Source organism: Dipodomys ordii, unplaced genomic scaffold, assembly GCF_000151885.1.
Source record: "Dipodomys ordii isolate 6190 unplaced genomic scaffold, Dord_2.0 Scaffold1, whole genome shotgun sequence".
NCBI classification, from domain to species: domain Eukaryota; kingdom Metazoa; phylum Chordata; class Mammalia; order Rodentia; family Heteromyidae; genus Dipodomys; species Dipodomys ordii.
The window spans coordinates 64,266,172-64,288,535 of record NW_012267217.1 but is presented as its reverse complement, the minus strand read 5'-3'; the positions used below and the strand labels follow the sequence as shown (position 1 = coordinate 64,288,535).

At 49.7% G+C, this 22,364-nt stretch overlaps 1 protein-coding gene across 1 annotated transcript in view; it reads right to left on the bottom strand.

The window, feature by feature from the left end:
* Positions 1-22,364, bottom strand: part of Mroh2a (maestro heat-like repeat family member 2A) — a 42,334-nt gene that overhangs the window by 14,551 nt on the left and 5,419 nt on the right. The window contains exons 5-25 of the mRNA XM_013022981.1: positions 21,696-21,794; positions 20,799-20,950; positions 20,166-20,309; positions 19,369-19,461; positions 19,060-19,138; positions 18,807-18,920; positions 16,781-16,857; positions 15,976-16,095; positions 15,580-15,690; positions 13,820-13,970; positions 12,730-12,770; positions 12,055-12,196; positions 11,734-11,786; positions 11,264-11,371; positions 7,286-7,405; positions 6,920-7,042; positions 5,618-5,770; positions 4,520-4,642; positions 3,522-3,601; positions 1,836-1,944; positions 1,459-1,554 (exon numbers count right to left, since the gene is read on the bottom strand). Coding sequence (XP_012878435.1) covers positions 1,459-1,554; positions 1,836-1,944; positions 3,522-3,601; positions 4,520-4,642; positions 5,618-5,770; positions 6,920-7,042; positions 7,286-7,405; positions 11,264-11,371; positions 11,734-11,786; positions 12,055-12,196; positions 12,730-12,770; positions 13,820-13,970; positions 15,580-15,690; positions 15,976-16,095; positions 16,781-16,857; positions 18,807-18,920; positions 19,060-19,138; positions 19,369-19,461; positions 20,166-20,309; positions 20,799-20,950; positions 21,696-21,794 — 2,288 coding nt within the window. The remainder of the gene's footprint in view (positions 1-1,458; positions 1,555-1,835; positions 1,945-3,521; positions 3,602-4,519; positions 4,643-5,617; positions 5,771-6,919; positions 7,043-7,285; positions 7,406-11,263; positions 11,372-11,733; positions 11,787-12,054; positions 12,197-12,729; positions 12,771-13,819; positions 13,971-15,579; positions 15,691-15,975; positions 16,096-16,780; positions 16,858-18,806; positions 18,921-19,059; positions 19,139-19,368; positions 19,462-20,165; positions 20,310-20,798; positions 20,951-21,695; positions 21,795-22,364) is intronic.

Below are 22,364 nucleotides of genomic sequence, written 5' to 3'. Positions count from 1 at the left end.
CTATGGACTTTCATGATCTAGTCCTGGTTTTGAGATTTATTATAACATTACAGTGGTCAAGACAGTTTGGCAATGGAAGGGGGGACATTGATCAAGATGCATTGTACTTACAGCCTGACCTATAGGACAGAAGCTCTTTATACAATTACTTAATAAGAACATTTTAATAAATAAGAAACATAGCTAAAAATGTAAAGATAGACAACCACACTAACGAAGCAGAAATAGATGCCCACATACATGATCACTTGGTTGCAAAGGTAATTCAGTGGAGGAAGAATAGTCCTTCCAGCAAATGTGCTGGAACAGCTGGTTATCTATGAGCATCAAAATAAAGCAACTTATCCATAGCTCACATCATATAATACTCAACTCAAGATATATATTTAATGTGAAAGTTGAAAATATAAAGCTTCTTGAACAAAATGTAAGAGAAAGTCATAATTAGGGAACAATTTCTTAAGCTTGACGCTAAAAATATGAGCATAGAAGAAAATTTAAACTTCATCAAAATTAAAAAGTTATTTTCTGGGAAATTAGCTGGGTGCCAGTAGCTCACACCTGTAATCCTCACTGCTCAGGCAGGAAAGTCCATGAGGATCTAATCTACAGTTAGTCACCAGAAAGGCTGGAAGTGAAGCTGTGGCTCAACTGATAGAGACTAGAGCAAAAAAGCTAAGGAGCAGGGCCTAAGCTCAGAGTTCAAGTCATACTGCTGGAACACACACACACACACACACACACACACACACACACACACGTACAACCTTGGAAAATTAAAGAAAGTCAAACCATAGACACTAAGAGAAATTATTTGAAAATCATATAACTGATACATTATATTCAGAATATATGAAACTTTAAAAAATTAATTAGTAAAAAAGCAAAGAACTCAAATCAAAACCAAAACCAAAACAAAACACATGAGCCAGTACCCTTAGATTTGGCAAAGATGAAGAAAAAAAAAAAACAACCCTGCACCATTGTTCCAGATTACAAGGAGAGTAAAGAGACAACTAAATGCCCATCGGGAGTGGGTCCCAGGCACTGTGATTGAGGATGGTGTTGAGACACAAGTTTGAACATGGATCTCAGATTTTCACATAGCATGTACCCATATCAGATTTCCTGATTGTGATCACTGCTTGGTTGTAATCTGTAAACTAAGGGAATGTGCTTTTCTTAATGTCTGCAAGTACCCTCTCATGCTCCCAAAGGTGTGTGTGCATGTGTGTGTGTGCGTGTGTGTGTGTGTGTGTAAAGAGAAGGAGCAAGCACAAGGAAGATGGGCAAGGCAAATGTGGTAAAGCATGAAGAGTTATGAATACGGGTGAAGGGGGTCTTTGTATTCTTCTTGCTGTTTCTTTTTCCAGCATAGTGGAAGTGTAATTGGAACAACGCTGCAGTGCTCCCCTAGTCTGCCGCTCGCAGCTCTGGACACTCTGCCAGGTCACTCACGTGCACCATGTCCTGGAGCCCCTTGGGGTCAGGCTGCCTCTGCAGGAGGCTCTCCATTAGCTTCTCCAGAGAGCAAAATGCATTCGCATACAGGGTCTGGAACCAAACAAGAGAGCTGGGCAGCCGTGAGCTCCGTCCCCCCCACCCCCCGTCCCAGGACAACTGAATGAAACAGCTCCTGCTCTTGTCCACTGATGACTGGACTTGCATGAAAAATAAACGTTAGCCTGTTTAAACCACCCAGGGTTCAGGGATTATGGGATAACACCTAGCACCACCTTGCACTTACTGCTTGAACTAAGAATGTGGAAACTGTGTTTGCCAACGTAAACTTCCAGATTCTTACCCAGCAAAGGAGGAGGCCCAGAGAGACCTACCTTAATGGACTCATTGTCTTCTCCTGGGGGTTGGAGAGAAATTACAGAGTGTATACTGATATCCATCAGCTCGCTGCTTTCCTCTGTGGAGTAGAAAGGCTTCAGTGTGCTGGGGAAAGAGGCAGTGACAGGAGGCGTGTCACCAGGGAGCTGAGCCCCTGCTGTTCTCTGCCCTGTTGCAGAACAGCGAGCGGCTGACTTCTCTCATTTGGGGGTTCAGGCACACCTCCTGGCCAGGGGTGTTGCAGTGACGGCCACCAGGGCTGCACCTGGGCTGCACCAGGGCAGGATTGGGAATCCGACGCCTACTTGGATCTACCTACTACTTCCTCCTTTGCTTTTCCTGCTGTGAGCCTGTGAATCTTCTTCCTCCCCGATCACAGCCAGGCATCTGCCCTCTCTCTCTCCCCTCCCAGGCTGGTTCTGGTCCAGGAGTTTTCAAGTAGCAGCTGTTGTACCTTGGCATGGATTAGCCATGAATACTTCTGTCCTCACTTGGGACGGACGGAATCAAAGCCTCTGGAGGAAGAGCTCAGCCACCTGTTTTCATAAACCTCCATGGGTACAGCTAGCCGAATGGCACATGCCTGTTCATCAAGTTGCCCAGCCTGGCCGTGCATTAGAGTCACCTGGGAAGCTGTGCACTCCCAAGGGCTACCTCCCAGCTCCAGCAATCCTTATATAAAACCACCTGGCGTGGGACCAGGATAGGGGTTCTGTTACAAGTTCCCAGTGGTTCCACGGTGGTCCAGATTTGAGAGACATCATCCTATCTTAACTTGACACTCCTCCTGCCTGGAGGTATTGTAGACCGCACTGCACCAGCAGGCCCTAACTTCTAAATAACTCTAGTCCTTCCGTTTAAGCCCAGGTCGAAGGTAGAGTGCCATCTCCAGCAGTGACCCCTGTGGAGATACCATGCTGTACAAAGGCAGATCACAGTAATCCAGTGGACTTGGGGCTGTCTGTGGCAAGAAGGTTACCTAACCAGCATGTTTTTTTTCTCACTCCACTCTAACTTCTAATACTGTTTGTGCGTGCTTGTCTTTTTTTTTTTTCAAGTCTCTGGAGGGCTGGGACCAGGTCTTGCTCAGCATCCAGCATGTAACAGTACACTCAGCTGAGAAGAGTGAACATGTTCTTAATCTTTTCATTTGCTGCCTCTTAGAGAAGTACTTAGCTTCTGCTAAGCACCTAAGGAATAGTTCTTCTGGTATCATGAGGTGTGCTAAAGGTGACCCAAACACTAACAAATACATAATTGCTTCCCTTTTCCCTGTCCACCCTCGGGCATGATAACACCTTTTATAAACCTATCAATAAATAGCATTCAATTTGTGGGCTGAGGCCAAGCCAACTTGCAGGAATGCTGTCTCCTTACGATGCTTTTATACCATCACCGTAGTGATTTCATGTTCAAAATACCCCTCAGCTCATCTACCCGGGAACAGATGATCCAACGCCGTTCACCTCCCTGTCCAGGGAGTAGCACCCAACTTCACATCCTGCTGAGAGTTCTGGAAAGAAGCAGAGCTCATCTTGCAGGCTGGAAAGGGGCAACCCTGGGCGCTGCCACAGAGGTGGCCGGGGAAGTGGGGCTGTGAGCTGAGGGTGCGTGGAAGGGTGGTTTCACACACAGTCCCCATCGCCATCAGGCACTCGGGCTCCAGCAGGGGTCCAGCTCACCTCAGGTGTGAGAGGGCGTCTATGGCCATTGTCCGCACAGGAGATACCAGATGGTCCACCGGTTCTGCTTTGATGATGGCCTGCCCGGAGGTCGCCCAGAGGTCAGGAGAGGCCAGAAGGGGTGGCTGACACTGACCGCAATGGCAGCTGTCCTCCAGTGTTAGTACAAGGATGACCTGGACCTTTAGCAAATGCTCCCCACCCCACACCTCTTTCTTGTTTTCCAGGTTGCTCTGGCCTCGACAGGACAGTAAGGAGAAGGGACCGAGGGTGGCTGGGGCTCCTTGCTCAGGGCCATCAGTGACTAGCTGCTGTGTGTCCTTGGCCACACACTTCTCCTGCTCGAGCCCCAGGACCTCAGTTCACATAAGACACAACGCTTGCTTCACAGAGCTGGGCCAGGCTCAAGGAAAACCACATGTACATAGCTCGGGGCCCAAAGTGGGAGCCCACAAACCTTCCTGTCCCTGCTGCCTCCTGTCCGGCCCGCTTCTCAGTGACTGTTTCCAGCCTGGCTGGAAGGAGGCCCCAGGCGGCAGCAGCAATGCCAAGAATGGGGTGGTCTGAGGTTAGAGGGCAGCAGTAGAAACATGGGCTCCCCACTCTTTGCTCAATATTTGTGCCAATGTTGTCTAAACCCTGCTTCTAGATCATCACTGTGTCCTAAATCCCCAAGTTCTTCCCGCACAGACAGCCCAGGCGAGAGCTGGCCACCCAGTGGACCTCTGTTTACTGGCCTCTGTTTACTGGACAGCACCAGGTCCAAGTTGACTGCACTTCCACCCAGTTTCCTAACTCATTCCTGGCTATGAAACGCTTTATCAAGTACAAAACTTGTCTCGAGAACTACAAGGAGGTCGAGGTAGGAGTGGGAACAGGGAGGGCTCTGTGGCCCTTTGTCCCACAGGGGCAAAGAAACTCCAGTGAGCTCAACTCGAGATCATGTGGAGAATTAGAACCCCTACACCTCCCGCGTCTGAGGACCCCATCTGGCTTACTGTGATGAGGCTGGTAAGAGTTGGCTTGTGGGAAAACTGGAAGTCCTCCAGGTCCTTGATGCTTCTAATGGAGTTGGTGACCTGCACCACACTCTTCATGAAGGCCATCTTGAGACTGGTGTCCTGTGCCCAGCACAAGGGTGAGGAGGACAGTCTGTGTGTGAGAAGCCACCAGGATCCAGGGGCCACCCTCACTCCCCGCCCTGGCTCCATTCTGAAGAAGGCTCGGTGACAAGGCGGGGCTCTGGGCCACAGCCTGCTCATTCTACTCTTGACTTAGTGTCGGCCTAGGGGAGGGAGAAGGGAGGGACACTGGACAGAGGACAGCACCCCAGAAGATGCCAGTCCTCCATTGCCCCTGTCTGTGCCTGAGGACAGCCACGAAGCTCAGTGGGCCACCCAGTGACCAAGAATATGGAGCCTTGTGTGCCACCAAAGAGGTAGAGTAAGTGATTGAAGTAACTGGACCATCATTGTACCATGAGGAGCCTGGCGTCGTCAATTCATAGAGACAGGAAGTGGGTGGTGATTGCCGGGGGCTGGGGCGGGGGATGGGGAGTTAATGTTTCATTAAGGCAGTGTTTCAGTGACCCCTCCACAGCCATGTGAATACAGCTGTCGTCATTGAGCTGTGAATCTCAAAAGCGTGACGAGGGTGGTGATTATGTATATTTGACTGCAATTTTCAGAAATAATACATTTTTACTTCAATCTTTGAGTTCCTCCTCCTTGCCATCCCAAGAAAGTTCCAAACAGATCCTTTGCATCTTCTTTTAGAGACAAATCCCATTTCTGATACCTTTCTACAAGGGACTGGGCAGAGGGAGGGGGGAGCTGAGAGGGAATAGAGGAGTCTTGGAAGAGGTGGGGCCTACACAGTGGCTTTGAGGACCCATGCTCACCCACCCAGCATTCAGGGGATGGCATTCCCCACCTCCCCAGCATGCCGCAAAAGCACACAGGGCAGCTCTGTAATGGGCAATAGACTTTCCAAACGCTGGCCAGATAGGAATTTCCTGGATGGGGCATCCAGTGAGGGACACAGGGAGACTCTCTGCTCAAGGACAGCACCTCCGTCTGGCATCAGATCTGGGCTACCTGGCAGCTGCTAGAGTAGTGATGGACGATCTTGGCAGTGATGGGGCTGTCCACGTGGGTGAGGAGCATCTGGGGGTGGCAGTAAGAGGACACGCAGCTGTACATCACCATGAGGGCACTCTTCACGTTCTCCCGCTTCCAGGGGTGGTCCTTCTGCAAGCCATTGAGAGAAGGGAGAGCTTCTGAAGGGGCAGGTGCTGCCCAGCCCTGACACGGGGCAGGCACCACCTTCGCGGCAGGTAGGATGGTATCTGGTCACATGACCAAAGTGGCTGTCCAATGATGAGAAGGACTTCAACTGACTGCTCTCTGGGAACAGAAACACTCATTCATTTTCTCATATGAGATACTGGGCAGGAAATAGTGAGCCAGATACATGAGGACCCCCCCCCCCACCAATCCCCGGGAGGCTTCAATCCAGTGACATGTGCCCAAACCAGCCATCAGAAGTGAACAGAAGGTTCATGTGCATACTCTCAAGCAGAGTCTACCTTCAGACCTTCACCAGCTCAAGGTCAAATACTAGAGTTCCAGTGAGAACCAATGGCGTTGGCCTTGCTTTCAGGGAGTGCATAGCCACTGAACAATCTGAGTTGGAAGAGGCCATCAGCAAATACCCAAGGAGCTAGGCCTTGAGTGACCATTCAGGCCTCATGTGCTGCTGTGAAGCAAAGCTCGACAAACTCTCAATCCTCTCCATTCAAATACCCAGAGGCCAAGGCAAGGGTCTGAGATCAAGGCCAAGGACAGAGGTATGGGTGACTCCATCTGGCTTCTCACTGAGGATTCAGCCAGCCTATTGGACCATCCACTGGGACAAAGAAGGGTAGATCCCAGAGAAGGTAGCCAAGTTTGAGTTCTCAACTGACCAGCCTCTATGTCTGGACAAGCTTCCTTGTTATCCCCTATAAATGGTGGGAATGTGGACCTCCCATCAACCACCAGAAAAGGAAGATGCATGGACAGCAGCCATCCAGGGTGTTTGGCTCCCATGGGGCTAAAATGTACCCTGCTGGTGTGAGGAACCCACCCTGAGTTCCCAGATGCTAAGATTCTGGCAATATATATATATATATATATATATATATATATATATATATCTGGCTCCTGGGAAGGCCCAATCTGTTTTTCAGATAACTCAACAGCAAAAACTCTGGAAGAAGATTCTAATCTCAATCATATTGGTGGCAAGAGACAGAGAGTGGGAATTTCTCACTGAAGCCTAGCAAGAACTCTGCATCTGTGAACCAAGTGCTATAGTCAGAGGTCCTGAGACCCAGCTGTGGACTGAAGGGATCTTACCCGCCAGGCACTGATCTGCCAGGACTGTTCTGACTCCTGGATCTTCTCCTCAAACTCATGGAGTACATTGAGCACCGTCTTCACCTGACCCCGGGCACACAGGCCAAAGCACAGGATCACACCCTGCAGGAAGACCCAGCTAGCCAGATGAGGGCAGAGTCAGGAGGGGATCCCACACACAGGTGCACACACACACACACACACACACACACACACACACACATGCATGAACCCATTCATGTTCATGTGCATACTTAATGTGTGCATGTGTGTGCAGGTACATTCCCCCAAGCCCCCTGCCCTCCCTGCCCTGCCCCCAGGTCCAGAGTGATCTGGTGGACAGGAGGGGACTGCAGGCATTCTCACCTCCCGGTCAAAGTCATTGCCATAGTCTGTCTTGTACAGAAGCTCCAACAGCTGCACCTCCACCCTGTCAGCCTCCAGGCCCATGGCCAAGGTGAAGCCCAAGGCCCGGTACAGAAAGCCCTGGAGAAGTAGAGAAGAGCTCAGGCTTTCCTGTCACATCCTCCAGGGGGCACTGTTAGGATTGTTACCATCCCTCCTGGTTGTTTTGTTTGGGGTGGGTTTGGATTTTGCTTTTTTGTTTTGTTTCTGTTCTTAACATATACATTTTTTTATTAAAAAATATTCAGGTTATTCTGAGGAGTCAGGCTACATATGGCCAAGCAGTTATTTTAGCAAATTATCTACTACATAGGTTGAACCAATGTATACTGCCTTCCACAACTTTAGAAACCAATTTTTCCACCTTTGCCCTGATATAGCATATTATCTATTTTTTTGTTTCTTTGATTATAGTCATGTTGCTCATCTTTCTCATGAACTATTCTAGTTCTTTGAATTTTTGGCTATATTTTTTCTGATGGATTCATTTTTCTAAGAACTTCATTTGTATATTTGGAAATTTAATATAACCATGTGTTGTTTCATTAAATCCTCACAATAACTTGTTTGTATTTAGAGATGAGAAAACAAGCAGAAAGAAAAACCAAGATTTAAAATCAAGTAGTTATTTTTCTTTTCTTCTCCTCTCTTTCCTCTCCTTTCTTATTCCCTCTCCTCTCTTCTCCTTTTATCTCCCATCTCCTTTCTTCTATGCTTTCCTCCCTCCCCCTCCCTACTTGTTCCATACACTGCTCTGCTCTAGGACAAATCCTTCATTAATGTGCTTCTTTTTCCATATGTTCTTAGTATATTCTCTCACTTTATCACTCATGAACTTGGAAATAATCTGGTCAAGTCCCACAAAACTGTAACCATTCTACAAACACTCCTTGAAGGAGAAAACCATGTCATAAATCAATCTGAAGCACATGGATTCATGTACCCACTGAGACTTTCCATGGAAGAACAAGAGATTGCTTATTTTTCCAAGAGTTTACCCTTGCCTCTTTCTCTGCAGTCCTAGGAATGGAGCCCCGGGCCTCACACATGACAGTCCTATACTCTACCACTGAGCTACCTCTTTAGCCCTCAGACTCACTTTCCACTTCTTTGCACTCCTTACAATGCTTTGTTCTTAGGTTGACTCCATGTCTTTCATATGCTCCACATTTTATCTGCTTACATATGTTCCATTGTGTTGCTACTTTGAGTGGGAACTTTTTCCATTTTATTACTATTTTGCACACAGGGAATATAATCATCTTTGCATTTTAATTTTGGAAAGGGCTGGTCTATTAAGATAACAATCTGGGTGCCACCACCTAGCCAACATGAAGGGTATCAGCATAAGAGACAAAGAGATGGTGAGGGTCTAAATGGGATGCCTCTGTTAAAGCAGCTAATCAAGACTTTTCAAGTTATTTGAGCCACAGGGAATTTTTTATGTGTTGATCTTAAACATGAATTTTTTGTTGTTGTTGGCCGTGGGGCTTGAACTCTGGGCTTGGGTGCAGTCCCTCGGCTCTTCAGCTCAAGGCTAGCGCTCTACCACTTGAGCTACAGCACCACTTCCAAACATGAATTATTTTAATGTGGTTGGTGTGTTCATTGGATGCTAGCTACAATTTCCCTTCAAATACAACACAAATTAACATGTGATATAAGCGTATACCTACAGGTCTATGGGGCTTAATTGTGAAGATATCTGTAGGATAACCCTTTGCTATCTGTCATTTTCACATGCTTACCTACCATGTATTAATAAGTATAATTTTTGTTGACACCCATAGAAAACCTAAACTTCTATTGAAGTGTGTAAAAATCATTATTGAGATACAGTTCATATGCTGTAAGACTCATCCATCCAAAGCACAAAATTCCAATGGTATGTTTAGAGCTGTGTGACAATCATCACAGTCCAAGTTGAGAACACTTTATCATCCTCTTAAAGAAACCCCATACCACCGGGTGCTGGTGGTTCACATCTGTAATCCTAGCTACTCAGGAGGCTGAGATCTGAGGATCACAGTTCTAAGCCAGCCCAGGCAGGAAAGCTCATGAGACTCTTATCTCTAATAAACCACTAGAAAACCAGAAGTGGTGCTGTGGCTCAAGCGGTAGAGCACTTGCCTTGAGCTGAAGAGTGCAGGGACAGCGCCCAGGCCCAGAGTTCAAGCCTCATGACCACCACCAACAACAAAAAGAAACCCCATACCCATTTACAATTATGGAACATTCCCTTCAACCACAGTTTACTTTGTGTCTTCGTGGATTTATCTGTCTCAGACATTTCTCATATAAAGGGAATTATATAACACATGCTACTTTTTATTATGTCTGACTTCTTTTATTTAGGACATAATGTTTTCATGGTTCATGTAAGATGCTGTGTGTATTGATATTTTGTTTCTTTTTTGGGGGAGGGGATCCAGTCGTGGGGCCTGAACTCTGGGCCTGGGCACTGTCCCTCAGCTCTTCAGCTCAAGGCTAGCACTCTACCACTTGAGCCACAGCACCACTTCCGGCTTTTTTCTTTTTGCTTATGTGGTGCTGAGGAATCGAACCCAGGGCCTCAGGCATGCAAGGCAAGCGCTCTACCACTGAGCCACCTTCCCAGTCCCGTGCAAATAGTTCTTTTCGTTTCCATGGCCACGTATAATAAGAAGTAAGATTGCTAGATAATGTAGTGATACATACTTAACATATTTAGGAAATATCAAATTAGTTGCCAAAGCCAATTCACACTTTTACATTCCTACCAGCAGTATATAAAAGCTCTAGTTTCTCTGCATCATTGACAACACTGCTTATTATCTTTTTATTATACCTAACTGGTGGATGTGTTGTCCTATTTCATTATTTTGTTAGTAATTTACATCCCCTTAATAATAATGATTACAAACATGTATTCATATATTTTATGGCTATTGGTGCATCATTGTCCATTTTTAATTGGTTTGCCTTTATTAGTGAGCTGCAATATGTGTGTATCAAATATATGGTTTCCCAATATTTTCTTCCATTCAGTGGATCATCTTTTCACTATCCAGTTGCTATTATTTTCAGCACAAGACAATTTTTGTGATAATTCAGTTTTATCTATTTTTTCTCTCTCATCGTGTGTGTTTTTAAGCCTGAAACAGCTTTACCTAACTCAGTCATGAAGACTCATCACTATATTTTCTACTAAGATATTTACACTTTTAGCTTTTATATTCAGTCCCATTATCCATTTTGATGAATGTGTGTACTATGTGAAACTGGGTTCTAAATTCATCCTTATTATGTGATTGTTTTAGTTCTGCTTTTGAAAAGATTTTTCTTTCCTCTTTGAATTGTCTGAGCATCCTTACTGAAAATCAGTTTATTCTAGATGTTATCTTATTTCTGGACTTCAATTGTATTCTATCGATCTAGATATCTACTCTCAGGTTAGTATCACACTGTCTTTTTTACGGAAGCTCTGTAAGAAGTCTTGAAATGGAATGTGTGAGTCCTCCAACTTTGTTCTTTCTCATAATTTCATTACCTATTCTGGCTCTCTTATATTCTTCTATGATTTTTGGGATCAGATTGTCAATGGTGGGGGCCGTTGGGACTATAATGACAGCAACGTTGAATATATAGATATTGGATTGCCTCCAACCCATGAACATGGATTTAGATTTCTCTACTTCCATTTTTTTAACTTTTTAAATTTTTTCTTTAAATAATAGTCAACACTTAAAAGAATAACATTTTTTACAAATAAACATACAGAGGTAATCATGAACCAGGAACTGAAGGATAAAAAAACCAGAACTCACTGGACTAAACCCTCTATTTCTACTCACATGCCCTTGTACCACAGCCACAGGCCCAGCTGACACTACCATCACGTCTCCCTCCCGTGCCTGAGATCCCCTCCCCACCGGCACTCCCTGGTCCTGTGGGACAAACCTTTTCCAGAGAGGGGCTGCTGAAGGTCTCGATCTGGTTGTTGAGCTCTTTGCTCAGGCGAAGGCTCCAGTTGGTCCCCCGGGTCTTCTTAAGGGAGTTTCTCAGAAACTAAGGAGATAGAAGTCACTGGAGGTGAGGGGAGGTTGTGCAATCCTCTCTAGATCATTCTCTCTCTAGAGCCCCAATCCAGCACTGGCATTCTGGCTCTGAGAGTATGGGGAATAACTGAGATTTAGGTGTGGTGGGTGACGTACAGCCCTTGCTATTTTTCCTGGTATTTGGTTCTCACCATTTTTCCTTGTTGATAGAGCGACAGACTTCATACATGTCAAGTTTTTGTGGGGTTTTTTGGATAGAAAGAAAACATGTATTCTAGGGGATTCTAAACATGTCCGCCCCATCAAAAGACTCTCCCATTTGTTCCCTTTTTGTCCCCCATCCTGGTCTCAGACAACTGCTCATTCCTTTACCTGAATTAGCTTGTCCTCCCAGGCCTTCTGATTCCACGTGTACTCGGTGTGTTCTGCAGGAGCACACACATGGTCTCACGGCATGCTCTCCTCCTCGGCCCACTCTGGCTCAGCCTCCTTGGTCTGGCATCTGGGGCCCTCCATGGATGAGCCCATTGTACGCACCATCCATCCCTCACCCCGCCTCCCCAAGCTGCTCATCAAATCCTCAGGACCATTTGTTCTGGTCCTCAGCATTTGATGGGACCACCAGGAGCCGAGGCTTCTGTTGCTGGAGGCACACAGTGAATGCTCAGGAGGCTCACCGAGTGGGCACCTCACCTTCCAGGTACTGGACCAGCAGTGGGATCTCCGCCTCCCACATGTCCGCCATGGCAGGAGCAATGCTCTGGCTCAGGGTCCTCAGGAGGTTGAGCATGGCTATGCCACGGCCCTCCCCTTTGTAGGGTGAGGACATCAGTACCTGAAGGGCACAGGACATCAGTGCAGCAGGGTGGGGCTCCCTGCTCCCAGGACAGGAGCTCCCAGTCCTCACTGTAAAGGGATATTTGAACCTGAGGTCCTCACTCACAGCCCACGGGTGAAGAGGCTCCTGCAGAGAGGCCAGGTCTGGCCTCCTACACCCCAAGCCTCCATGAAGCATTAATTTAGTGTCTCTAGGACACTAGAGGCACTCTAGTCTAGAGGACTCTAGGAACAGAACACCTCTTAGTGCCCGGGCAAGCAGGCCATCGGCAGTATCCTTGGGTTGCCTTGGACAAAAGAATCTGGGGGAGGGTTGTGTCTGAGTCCTAATGTCTGAACACAAGTGCTGCTGGCCATAGCTCCCCAAGATAGACAGTGGATACCTGGGACACTCTCCTGACAGTGTCCTGCTCCTTCAAGGCACCTGGCTCCTGCCTCCCTCTGGGGCCCTGGGAATGAGGAACTCAATGGGGAGAGGTGCCACAGGGCATGGCCTCATGAGGACAGGGCAGGGACAAGTCAGCCACTCACCAGCAGACGGGCCAGCAGCTTCTGAGGCGCAGGCAGCTCCACTGAGGAAGGAGATGCAGCCTCAGCTAAGGCTGCCCAGCCCACAGCAGGGCAAGCCCTGTGTCCCCTGAGGGCCCCATGGTAAGGGGAACATAATGTTCTCCCAGCATGACTGCACTGCCCCGCCCCCCACATCCCAGAATGAAGGCTGAGTGGTCAGCACAGGGGATCCCTAAAAAGTACGTCACCATCTCACCATCGTGGTCTCTGACTTTTCCCAGCAAGAGGGAGGGTCATGCTAATGGGCTGGGTTTAGAGGATGCTTTCTCAGGCCATGCCTATTTTGTAGTAGATGCCAGGACTTATCATGATGATTCTCCTACAGGGAACTCTGGCCTCTGCCCCAGCTTCCCACTGCCCTTCTCTGCAGGTTCTGGAAGCCAATGAGCCTTTGAAAGGCAAACTCACAAAGCTTGAGTTGACGGGCAAGGGAAGGGCTATGCCTGAGAAACTGCAAGTGTGGGAATCAGGACTGGGGTCAGGGGTGTGAGGGCCACAAGAAGGACCTTAGGGGGCCACGAGTCCTCTCAGATCAAACACATCCATCCCTGGACACTATCAACCTACATCCCTACATCACCTCCACTCTCAGCCAAGCTCTGCTGGGGACTTCTCCCCAGGTCCGTGAGAGCAGCCATCTTGGAACTAGACGTGGGAAGGGACAGAAGGAAGGGGAGGAGGGTGGATACTGCAGTGATAGGCTATAGGTGACATGTACTTGAGAGCCTGTGCCCACATTGTGGGGTTGATCTTCACAGGAATTGGTTGGGACACCTATAGTCCCTCTAGTTGCCTCAGAAAGTCCGGATGATAAAGACCATGTCAGGAGCTCATCAGGGCAGGAGCCAGGCCAGGATTTGGGCTGGGGTATGGAAGAGGAAGAGCAAGCTTCTGGGAGGAAGTCTGTAGGGTTTTAGCACCCCCTTAGACATGGAAAGTGGACTGTGGGTGATTCCTGGAGAGAGGGAGGTCTGGGGAAGCAATGGAGAGGAGTAACAAGGAGCCATCCCACCTGCCCAATCCCACCAGCAAGCACAGGGATGCTGCCCACCACGCTTGTTCTTGCTGGCTCCATTGGCCTCCTCCTCCTCCCTTTCCTGGAGCTGGTGCTCTGCCAGGTTGGTGAGGCTGATGCAGATGGGGGTCAAAGCCTCGGTGTAGTCTGTCTCCATGATGTAGCACAGGAGCCTCACCCAGAACTCCTGAGGCAGGGATGGGAAAAGGGTGTCCAAGATAGGCTGAGGATGTCGCACAGCCTCCAAGGAAATCAGTCAGGCTCTATCCTCAGTGCAGCTCCACCCAACACCCCCAGAGTTGTCCTATGCCAGCTTTCCACAGACTCTCCTGTTAACCCTGGCATCTGGTGGCCGCCACCAGCCATCCTGTCATGCACTCTGCCCAACCCATGTCCCCACGAGCCTCAGATCCACCCTGTGCCCATTACATCCTCTCATCCAGTTCCTCCCCGGCCAAGTCCTTTGGAACTGCATGCTGGGCAAGTGACCTAGATATACATGACAGCTGAGACAGTCAGATTTATCAACTTGGCTGGATAAGAGAACCTAGCCATCCAATCAAACATCAATTGGCATCAGATAGCACCGCCATGATGGAAGTCCATGCTCCAGAAAGGAGATCTTCCTTAGGAAGTGGTCCCATCCAGGCAGCTGAAAGGTCTTAGGAACACAAGACGGAGGAAGAAAGAATTCTGCCACCAGACTGCAGCTTCCCTTCCAGCCTGCAACTCCAGCCTGCCATCCTGACCTGCTTGCTTCATACTTGCCAGCTCAGCCCGGCCTGAGTCAAGTCCATCATATAAATGTCTTGCCTTCTGTTGGTCCTGTTTCTCTGGGGGAGCCCTGACGGATACAGATTCTTGGGTCTCCGTTCCTGGAGTAATAAACACCCCTAGCTAATTGAGGTCACCTTCAGCCTACTCCTACTTTTGGGAATTTAGGATGAGGCTCCGGTATTACCAATAATAAGTGAGATAATGTGATCTGCTCTAGTCACCAGGACGTCTTCTTTTGCCTGGGTTCTGCTGGAGAGGCACACAGTGAGTTATGAAGCACATTTTTATCCTGGCTTTACTGTTTACCAACTCCTACTTTCTTCCTCTGTAAAATCAGGGTAATTAGAGAACCTACCACGCAATTAAATGAGATTATGCATGTCACATACCTGCTACACATAGGTCAGAGACTGTAGCCATTACTATTAATCTCATTATTTCTTTAATAAAAGTAAGCTGTCACTAGACAGGATGCATCCAACTATGGCCTCACTTAGTTGATAATCATTTCCTCTTTGATCCTCTTGTGAAAAATTTTTCCTGTCTTGTATTTTATCACCATTCACTGCAATTAAAAGTCTACATATTTGTTTCTCCTATAACCTATGAAATCCTGGTGATCACAATGAGTTTTCCTAGTGCATACCTTCATGCCTTTCATGTAGTAGGAACTTGCTGGATATTATCTTACACACATGTGCACACACACACTTGAATGAAAGGTCTTTAAAATATGGACACATAAATCAAGTAATATATATTGAGGCCTACTGTGTGCTGAGCACTGTCATAGCTTCTGGAGAAACAGAGTAGGTTCCTCCTAAGGACCAAGTTGTAGAACCGGGTTTGGAAGGAAAGAGCTCAGTCAAGTGGAAGAAGTGCCCCAGGCAGGGAATAGGAACAGGTGAAGGGGAAGTGAAGGATTCTGGGCAGGGAATTCTTGGCTCCTCTGCTTCCATGGGCAATGGAGCTGTAGGCTCTGCTGTGCTGACCGCTGGGCGGGGAGTGGACTCACTCACATTGGTCATGCCACTGACAGAAGAGGTTATGATCTTCACAGTCTCCATGGTAACCTTATGGACCATCTTCTCCTCCAATTCCCTCTGATAAAAGCACTCCCGGTGATTGGTCTGGAAGGCAGAATCGAAGCGTCCCCACTGGAGGACTAGCGGGGTTGGTGTCCTCACAGCCCAGGAGGCTCCCTGCCCAGATCCTGGGACCCAGGATGCTCAGAGCTATGCTTAGGCCTCCTGCCTGGAAACCTAAGACATCTTGACCTGCAGGGTCTCTGTGTCCTTGTGCCTATGTCCTATGTGCCTACATAGATCCAAATGCAAGTGCACTGAGTAGTGTTCTTTGCTCAGTGCTTTGGAAACTTCCAGAGCCCAGCTGCACCTCACGTAGGGACCACTCACCAGTTTGTAGGTGGATAAGGTCAGCTGCACAGACACGTATTTCAGACCCCAGCCTTTGATCTTCTCCTGGTACCCAGACAGAGCCAGCTGGCCAATGATGCGCAGAATCGCCATCCTCACCTGAGGGACAGAGACATGGACTTGCTGGTGAGGTCGGCCCCTCCGCAGGAACTCAGCCCCGAAAGCCCAAGGCTTAGACATGAGACACCAGCAATTTGGGGTTCTCTGAGCTGGAAGGGGCTCTAGGGACCACTCTGTTCGCTGTCATCTTTCCTAGGAAACACCCTGCCAGTGAGGCCACCTCTGGGCCTTCAGCCAGAGCCTGAACTGCGAAGTATTCTTTGCTCAGTGCTCTGGAAACTCCAAACTGCCTGTCGTGGCGTGTGTGTGTGTGTGTGTGTTTGTGTGTGTGTGTGTGTGTGTGTGTGGCCCCTCAATACTGCCTGTAGTGGCGTGTGTGTGTGTGTGTGTTGTGTGTGAATAAGGCCCCTCAATGTAGTGGTGTGTGTGTGTGTGTGTGTGTGTGTGTGTGTGAATAAGGCCCCTCAATGACCTTTCTCACTTTCATTGAAGACCTTACACCAGCCCCATACAGCAAGCAGTTATCACTGAAGCAAGGTGGACCCAAAGGAACAACCTGAAGACTCCAGGTCCTTAGCAAGAATGACAGTCCTGGGAGGAACCTTGGCTCTCATGGGCCTTGCTCCCCTCTGTCGCTAGTAAGGCTGCATGTGGAAGCCAGGCTTCTTCCAAAGGCCTCTGCCCTACAGAGCTGGTGCCCCTGATGGAGTCCCTGGCCCATTACCTTGGAGCGGCTGTCGGAGAGGATGCTCTTCACCACCCGGATGGCCAGGTAGATGGTCTTGATATTCATTTTGGGCTCTGAAAGAGGAAGGCCGACCTGGAGGGCTGCAGCTTAGCGTGGCAAGTCTTTGCACCCCACATCAGGACCCTTCAACATCCCACAAGCTCAGGGGTAGTTTTTTAGGATCCTTGCTGGCCAGCATCTCGCTGGCACAACCCTCTCCTGGGATCCACAGTAACACCCTGCTCTTGAGCCCAGAGGGCATCATTTTTACAACTTATTATCTTGGCCACTGCTTGGCATGCACCTCATCGGCCTCAGGTGACCACCCTGAGGATAGGGTCCACGCTGAGGAGCTAAAGCCCTGCACCCATTTCCCATAGCTCGGCATACCGCTTGGGGGCACACAGTCTGCCAGGGGTGGAACCCTGGCTCCACCTCACCCCAGCTGTGTGACCTCAAATGAATTACCAAGCCTCTCCATACTTCCATTTCCCCGCCTGCGAGCTGTGAGAGCTACCTGTGCCTCCCCCGCAGAGGGGCTGTGGGCAGCAAATGAGTTGATGCTATGGCCAGCACACGGAAAGGGCGATTTGGAGGACAGGGGCTAGGGTCAGGGTGTACTCAGGGGCCCAGGGCCGCACATCTGCTCAGCCAGGTTAGGCCTCATCTGCTACGCCGACTCCAGTGGAGTCTGCTTAGCATGGGAAACCATCTATCAGACCAAGATAGGGGCTTCAGAGACCTATCTCTGAGTTTGGGGACTTCACCGAAGTCTACCTCAGAGAATGGGGCTTTACAGAAACCTATCTCCAAGTTTTGGGACTTCACCGAAGTCTACCTCGGAGAATAGGGCTTCTAAGAGGCCTACTCCTGGAAAAAGGCTGGCAAGCCCCTGGGAAAGATGTGTTTCTGCCTTTCTTTTCCTCATAAGAGTGCCTATTAATCTTTTACTGTTTCTACTGTTCATCGTACTTATTCATTGTCAACGTTCCCTTATTCAAAGCTCTTTCTTAAGAGTGTTAATGACTCCAATATCTGATGAGTGTCTTAAAAATATGACTAACTCACCGGAGTTAAGTGCTACCCTGAAACCCCTCTTATGGAGGCTAGTAGACAAGCCATAAGCAAATATTAAAGTATTGGGGGTTTCACGAAGTCATTTCAGCAGAAGGAATTGTTTGTAAGAGACTTACAAGAAGCTGTAGGGCGGCTAGAACAGAAAGAATGTATGGCAATTGCTGAGATAACTAGTTAGGCGAAAGAACTTCCTGTTACTCTCTTTCATTTACTAAGAGACTTGCTAGATCTAGGCCTCCATGACCTTACTATTAAAGAAGGAACAGGAAGGAAAAATCTTATGGGACAATTAAGGCCTCTATAGAAATAAGGTAATGGTTAGATGGTGACAAACGTCGAAACCCATTATATTTCTTAGAGATAAGCCCGAAACAAGTGGCTTTCAGGCGACCAGCTGTTGACCACCCAAGAATGAAGCCCTGCAGCAAGATTGTGTAAACTTTTGCCCTTTCAGGCGACCAGCTGGTGACCATCCAAGACCGAAGCCTTGCAGCAAGATTGTGTAACCTTTTGCCCTTTCTTATGGAGACTTTTTGCTATAAAAGTTTGTTATCCTCTGCATTAAATCGCACTCAGCATCCACTCCTAATGTGTGTGAGTTGTCTGTTTGCCATCTCCCCATCCTATTCCAGGTTCCTCCCCTAGGTGTCCTCCGTCGTCCCGACAGAACCCGGTCCGCGGCACTCATCTCCAGCCTTGATTTAGCGTTAGAGGCCCACAGCAGGATTCAGGTTTGAAAGTCAGACTCCATGGAGCGGCTGTGACTCCAGACGGGGCAACATGGCAGGTTGAGCTCAAGGCTAGAAAATGTTTTATAACCAAGGGGCCTGGCACCCTGGCCTCCATCCTCGTTTACAGAAGAGGAATTGGCAGTGGCCCATGTACAAGTAAGGTCCAGCTCCCCTTGCCCCACCCTGCCCGCCCTGCCCATCCCTCCTATGCTCACCGTCCGCGCTCACCACTGCTCTGATCAGATTCAGCGTCCCCACGCGGACGGCCTCCTTGCTCATCTCCATCTGACTGAAGAAGAACTTCATCAGTTCCTTGGGGTAGGAGCGAGCTGCAGGGCACAAGGAGTGCTGTGGTCATGCCCACTGGGGCCCCAGCCAGCACAGGGCAACAGCCCCCAGCCCGGGGCTCAGAGGGCCTGGGACTCCCCTGGGCCCCGCACAGAGCCGAGCCCTGTGGGGGAGCCTCACCGAGGGCTATGAAGCAGTGCACGATCTCCATCAGGTTCTGGCTACTGAACTGATGCTGGGCTGGGGCCTTGTTGCACACCTACAGGGGGGTGGGGAGGGACAGTTCACAAGAAACCAGGGACGCGAGGGCAGGACACTCGACGATGCCCACAGCCCAGCCCGATGACGCCCACAGCCCAGCCCGACGACGCCCACAGCCCAGCAGGTTGCAGGAGGGGTGAGTGAGCCAGGGGCCCAGTCCCTCCCCACAGCTGCTTCCTGCTGACACACCCTGAAGATGCCAGTGCCAGCTGGGCTTGCTGGCCTTACCTGCATGTGTAATTCTGTGAACACGGGGTGTAGCTGCATTTGCGGGATAGGAGTATTGGTGGTAACTGCCATTTCTAGAATCTGCCTCAGTACCTACAACGATGAACAGAGGGTCACATGCAACCTTTTACCCACTCAGGGTCCAACTCTAGACCCTTACTACTCAGTAGGTCACTGAGTTGGTGGTGCCAGTGTCCCCCGGAACTGATAAGAAGCATGGACTGAGCCCTATCTATACTTCCTGGGCCCCATATTCCCACCAGCCCTGGGTGATTTCTATAAAGTGAATGTGTGAAGCACTGTGCAGGGTCACCTAGCATGGCATTCAAGGCCCCTTCTACCTCCTCTCCTAGTCCTTTGGAATGAGTCCCATTCCTTAGTCAAAGTGATCCACCGGTGGTCCCATACATCTGTTATACTCTTTTCTGTTCCTTGTTTTTACAGTGCAGGGCGGTGCCCTGCTTGTAGACCCATGACCTCTTCCAGTGTCCACTAGCCCAGGCCATAACCCCTCTTGGAACCCTGCAATGCCTGTACCTCGCATGTGCCCTTATGCTGATCAGCTAAGGATCTTTAGACTATGGTAGCTCTTAGCTGTGGCTGTCATAAGAAACCAACACAAGAACCTTCAGGCCCCCTCTGGTCCCCCCCACTGGGAATCACATACCCAGCAAGGGCCAGGGCTCTTGGCCCCTCCCAGGGTACAGACGTTGAGTCTGCTGACAGGATATCATAACCACTGCATGTCTTTCTACCCAGACGACAGCCCCGTGTTTCCTGAGTTTCCAGGCCCTCACCTGGGTGATGAAAAGGGCCTCCAGGCCGCCCTGGTACTCGGCCAGCAGCACGGGGATGTAGTCGTAGACCTGCTCCCGCAGGTCGTCGTTGGGCAGGAGGAGGGTCAGCATGGGCCTCAGGGACTTGATGACCCCCAGCTTCACCTGCCATAGGAAATGGGGTCCCAGAGCCACACCCACAGATCCCAACAGTCAGAGTCCAGGCCCTGCCCCGGAGCCCCACAGTGCTGGGGAGTGACCAAACTACCTGGCTGGAGTCCCACCTATAACCAAATGACAGTAGACAAGTGGTTAACCTCTTTGTGCCCCAGTTTGCTTGTTTTATTTCACTAGGAAACTTCTCCTCTTTCAAGGGGTGGGTGTGGAAACAGCCCGGTTGGGGAGATCCTGGAGCAGGCCCAGCTCTGGAGCAGGTGTTCAGAGGTTCACTGCGCATACCTAACGCCTCCCTGCTGCCTTTATCGAGGTCCGGCTCACACCAGCCTCCCGTGACTACACCGCTTCGGCATCCACAAGTCCAGGAGTTCTCCAAGGTCCCAGCCATGAGGGCCGGCCCCCGACCTCTCCCAGCCCCACAGTCTGGGGAGTGCCCTGGAGGGAAGCACGGCTCCAGAGCGGGGTGCATCATCTCACCTCGGGCTGGGAGTGCTTCAGCCACACGGTCACAAAGTAGCGATACATGGGGAAGACCTTGACAGCAAACTGCTCCTCGGTCATCACGGGGTACAGGCTGTCCTCCAGGTGGCGCAGATAAAACTGCACTGTCTCACAGAAGGTCTCCATGGCTGCCAGCGGTGGCGGGGGGGGGGGGGACGGGGAGGACAGAGGTAGAGGGGGAACAGATGGGACTCAAGAAGAGCCAAGCCCTCCCCATGACCTCCCATGCTTGTGGAGACTACTCCTCTGGCCCTTCTCTGCTGAGAGTCATTCCCCAACACGGAGCAGCCTTGTCAATGCTGAGCACCCCATGTGGCTAGGCCCCTGCTCCCCTTTAGTACTTGGGTCAGGGGCAGGGCTTGTCGGGTGATTCCTGACCACAGCCTGGGGTTTCCGGTTTGAATGGCAGCAGGCACCCTGACCACCACCACCACCACCACCACCACCCCCGCCCTTTGTGAACACTGGATTTTCTTAGCCTGCAACAAAGTGAAGCAATCAAATCTCTGGGCCAAGTTATCTGATTTAAATAGCATCAAATACCTACTCCAAGTCAAGCCTCCAAAAGAGACATTTTCCCTGACTGCCATCCTCTCCTTCAAACATCCCGTCACCCTTCTCTGGTCTCCTGAAATTCTTTAGCAGTCTGAGCTACCCAGAGTCAGTGACAGCCCCAGTCTTCTCACAAGCACCCATGTCTCAGCCACCTGCCCCTACGTGCGCTGCTCACATGCCAAACTGAAGTAGGAGAGCGAGCACAAGTACAGGAAAAAATGACAGCACACCTCTTGTTCAACAACCCTTCTACCTGCTCCGTTTCCCCTTCTCCCCCTCCAGCACCCTGGAGAGTCCAGGTCCACATGGGACACGTACCACTGCAGATCACCTGTCGCATCTTGGCTTCATTGGCAAGTCTTAGCATCGTGAACAGGGTCGCCAGGGTGATGCCCATGTACGGCATGAACTCAAACACTGTAGAGGAAGGGGAGGGCACGAGGAGTCAGGGAAAGGGCGAGACAGGAGAAAGCAGAGAGGACAACCCTGCTGCCTGCATCCCGACAGCCCAGAGCCAGAGAAGGCTTTGTCCTGGCTGAGACACAGGAAACTATGGCAAGCGCACATGTAAAAAGAATGAACTAGAAATAGAGGCAGAGCAAAAGAAGACAGGACAACCAGGAAAAGAGGTACAGGGAGCAAAAGGAGAGGAGAGAATAGGCCAAGAGAGGCCAAAGAAAGGAGAACACAGAGAGCCACAGGGAAGGGGCAGGCAGGTGTGGAAAGAGAACAAGGCTCCAAATAGGAGCTCACAGAGTATCCGCCTCCTGGGACTAGTGTTTGCCTCCCAGGGACACCCGCAGACCCTGGCTCTGAAGTGGATAATAGCTGATGGGGAGACAGAGAAGACAAGAGGCTACTGGAGACAGCACACTGAAAGGAGTCACAGATTAGGAAGAAGGGAACCTGTGGCAGACCCAACACACAGGAGGCCGCTCTCTACCTGTCCTTTCCACTCATGCTGAACACCAGCTCCACCTCTCTCTC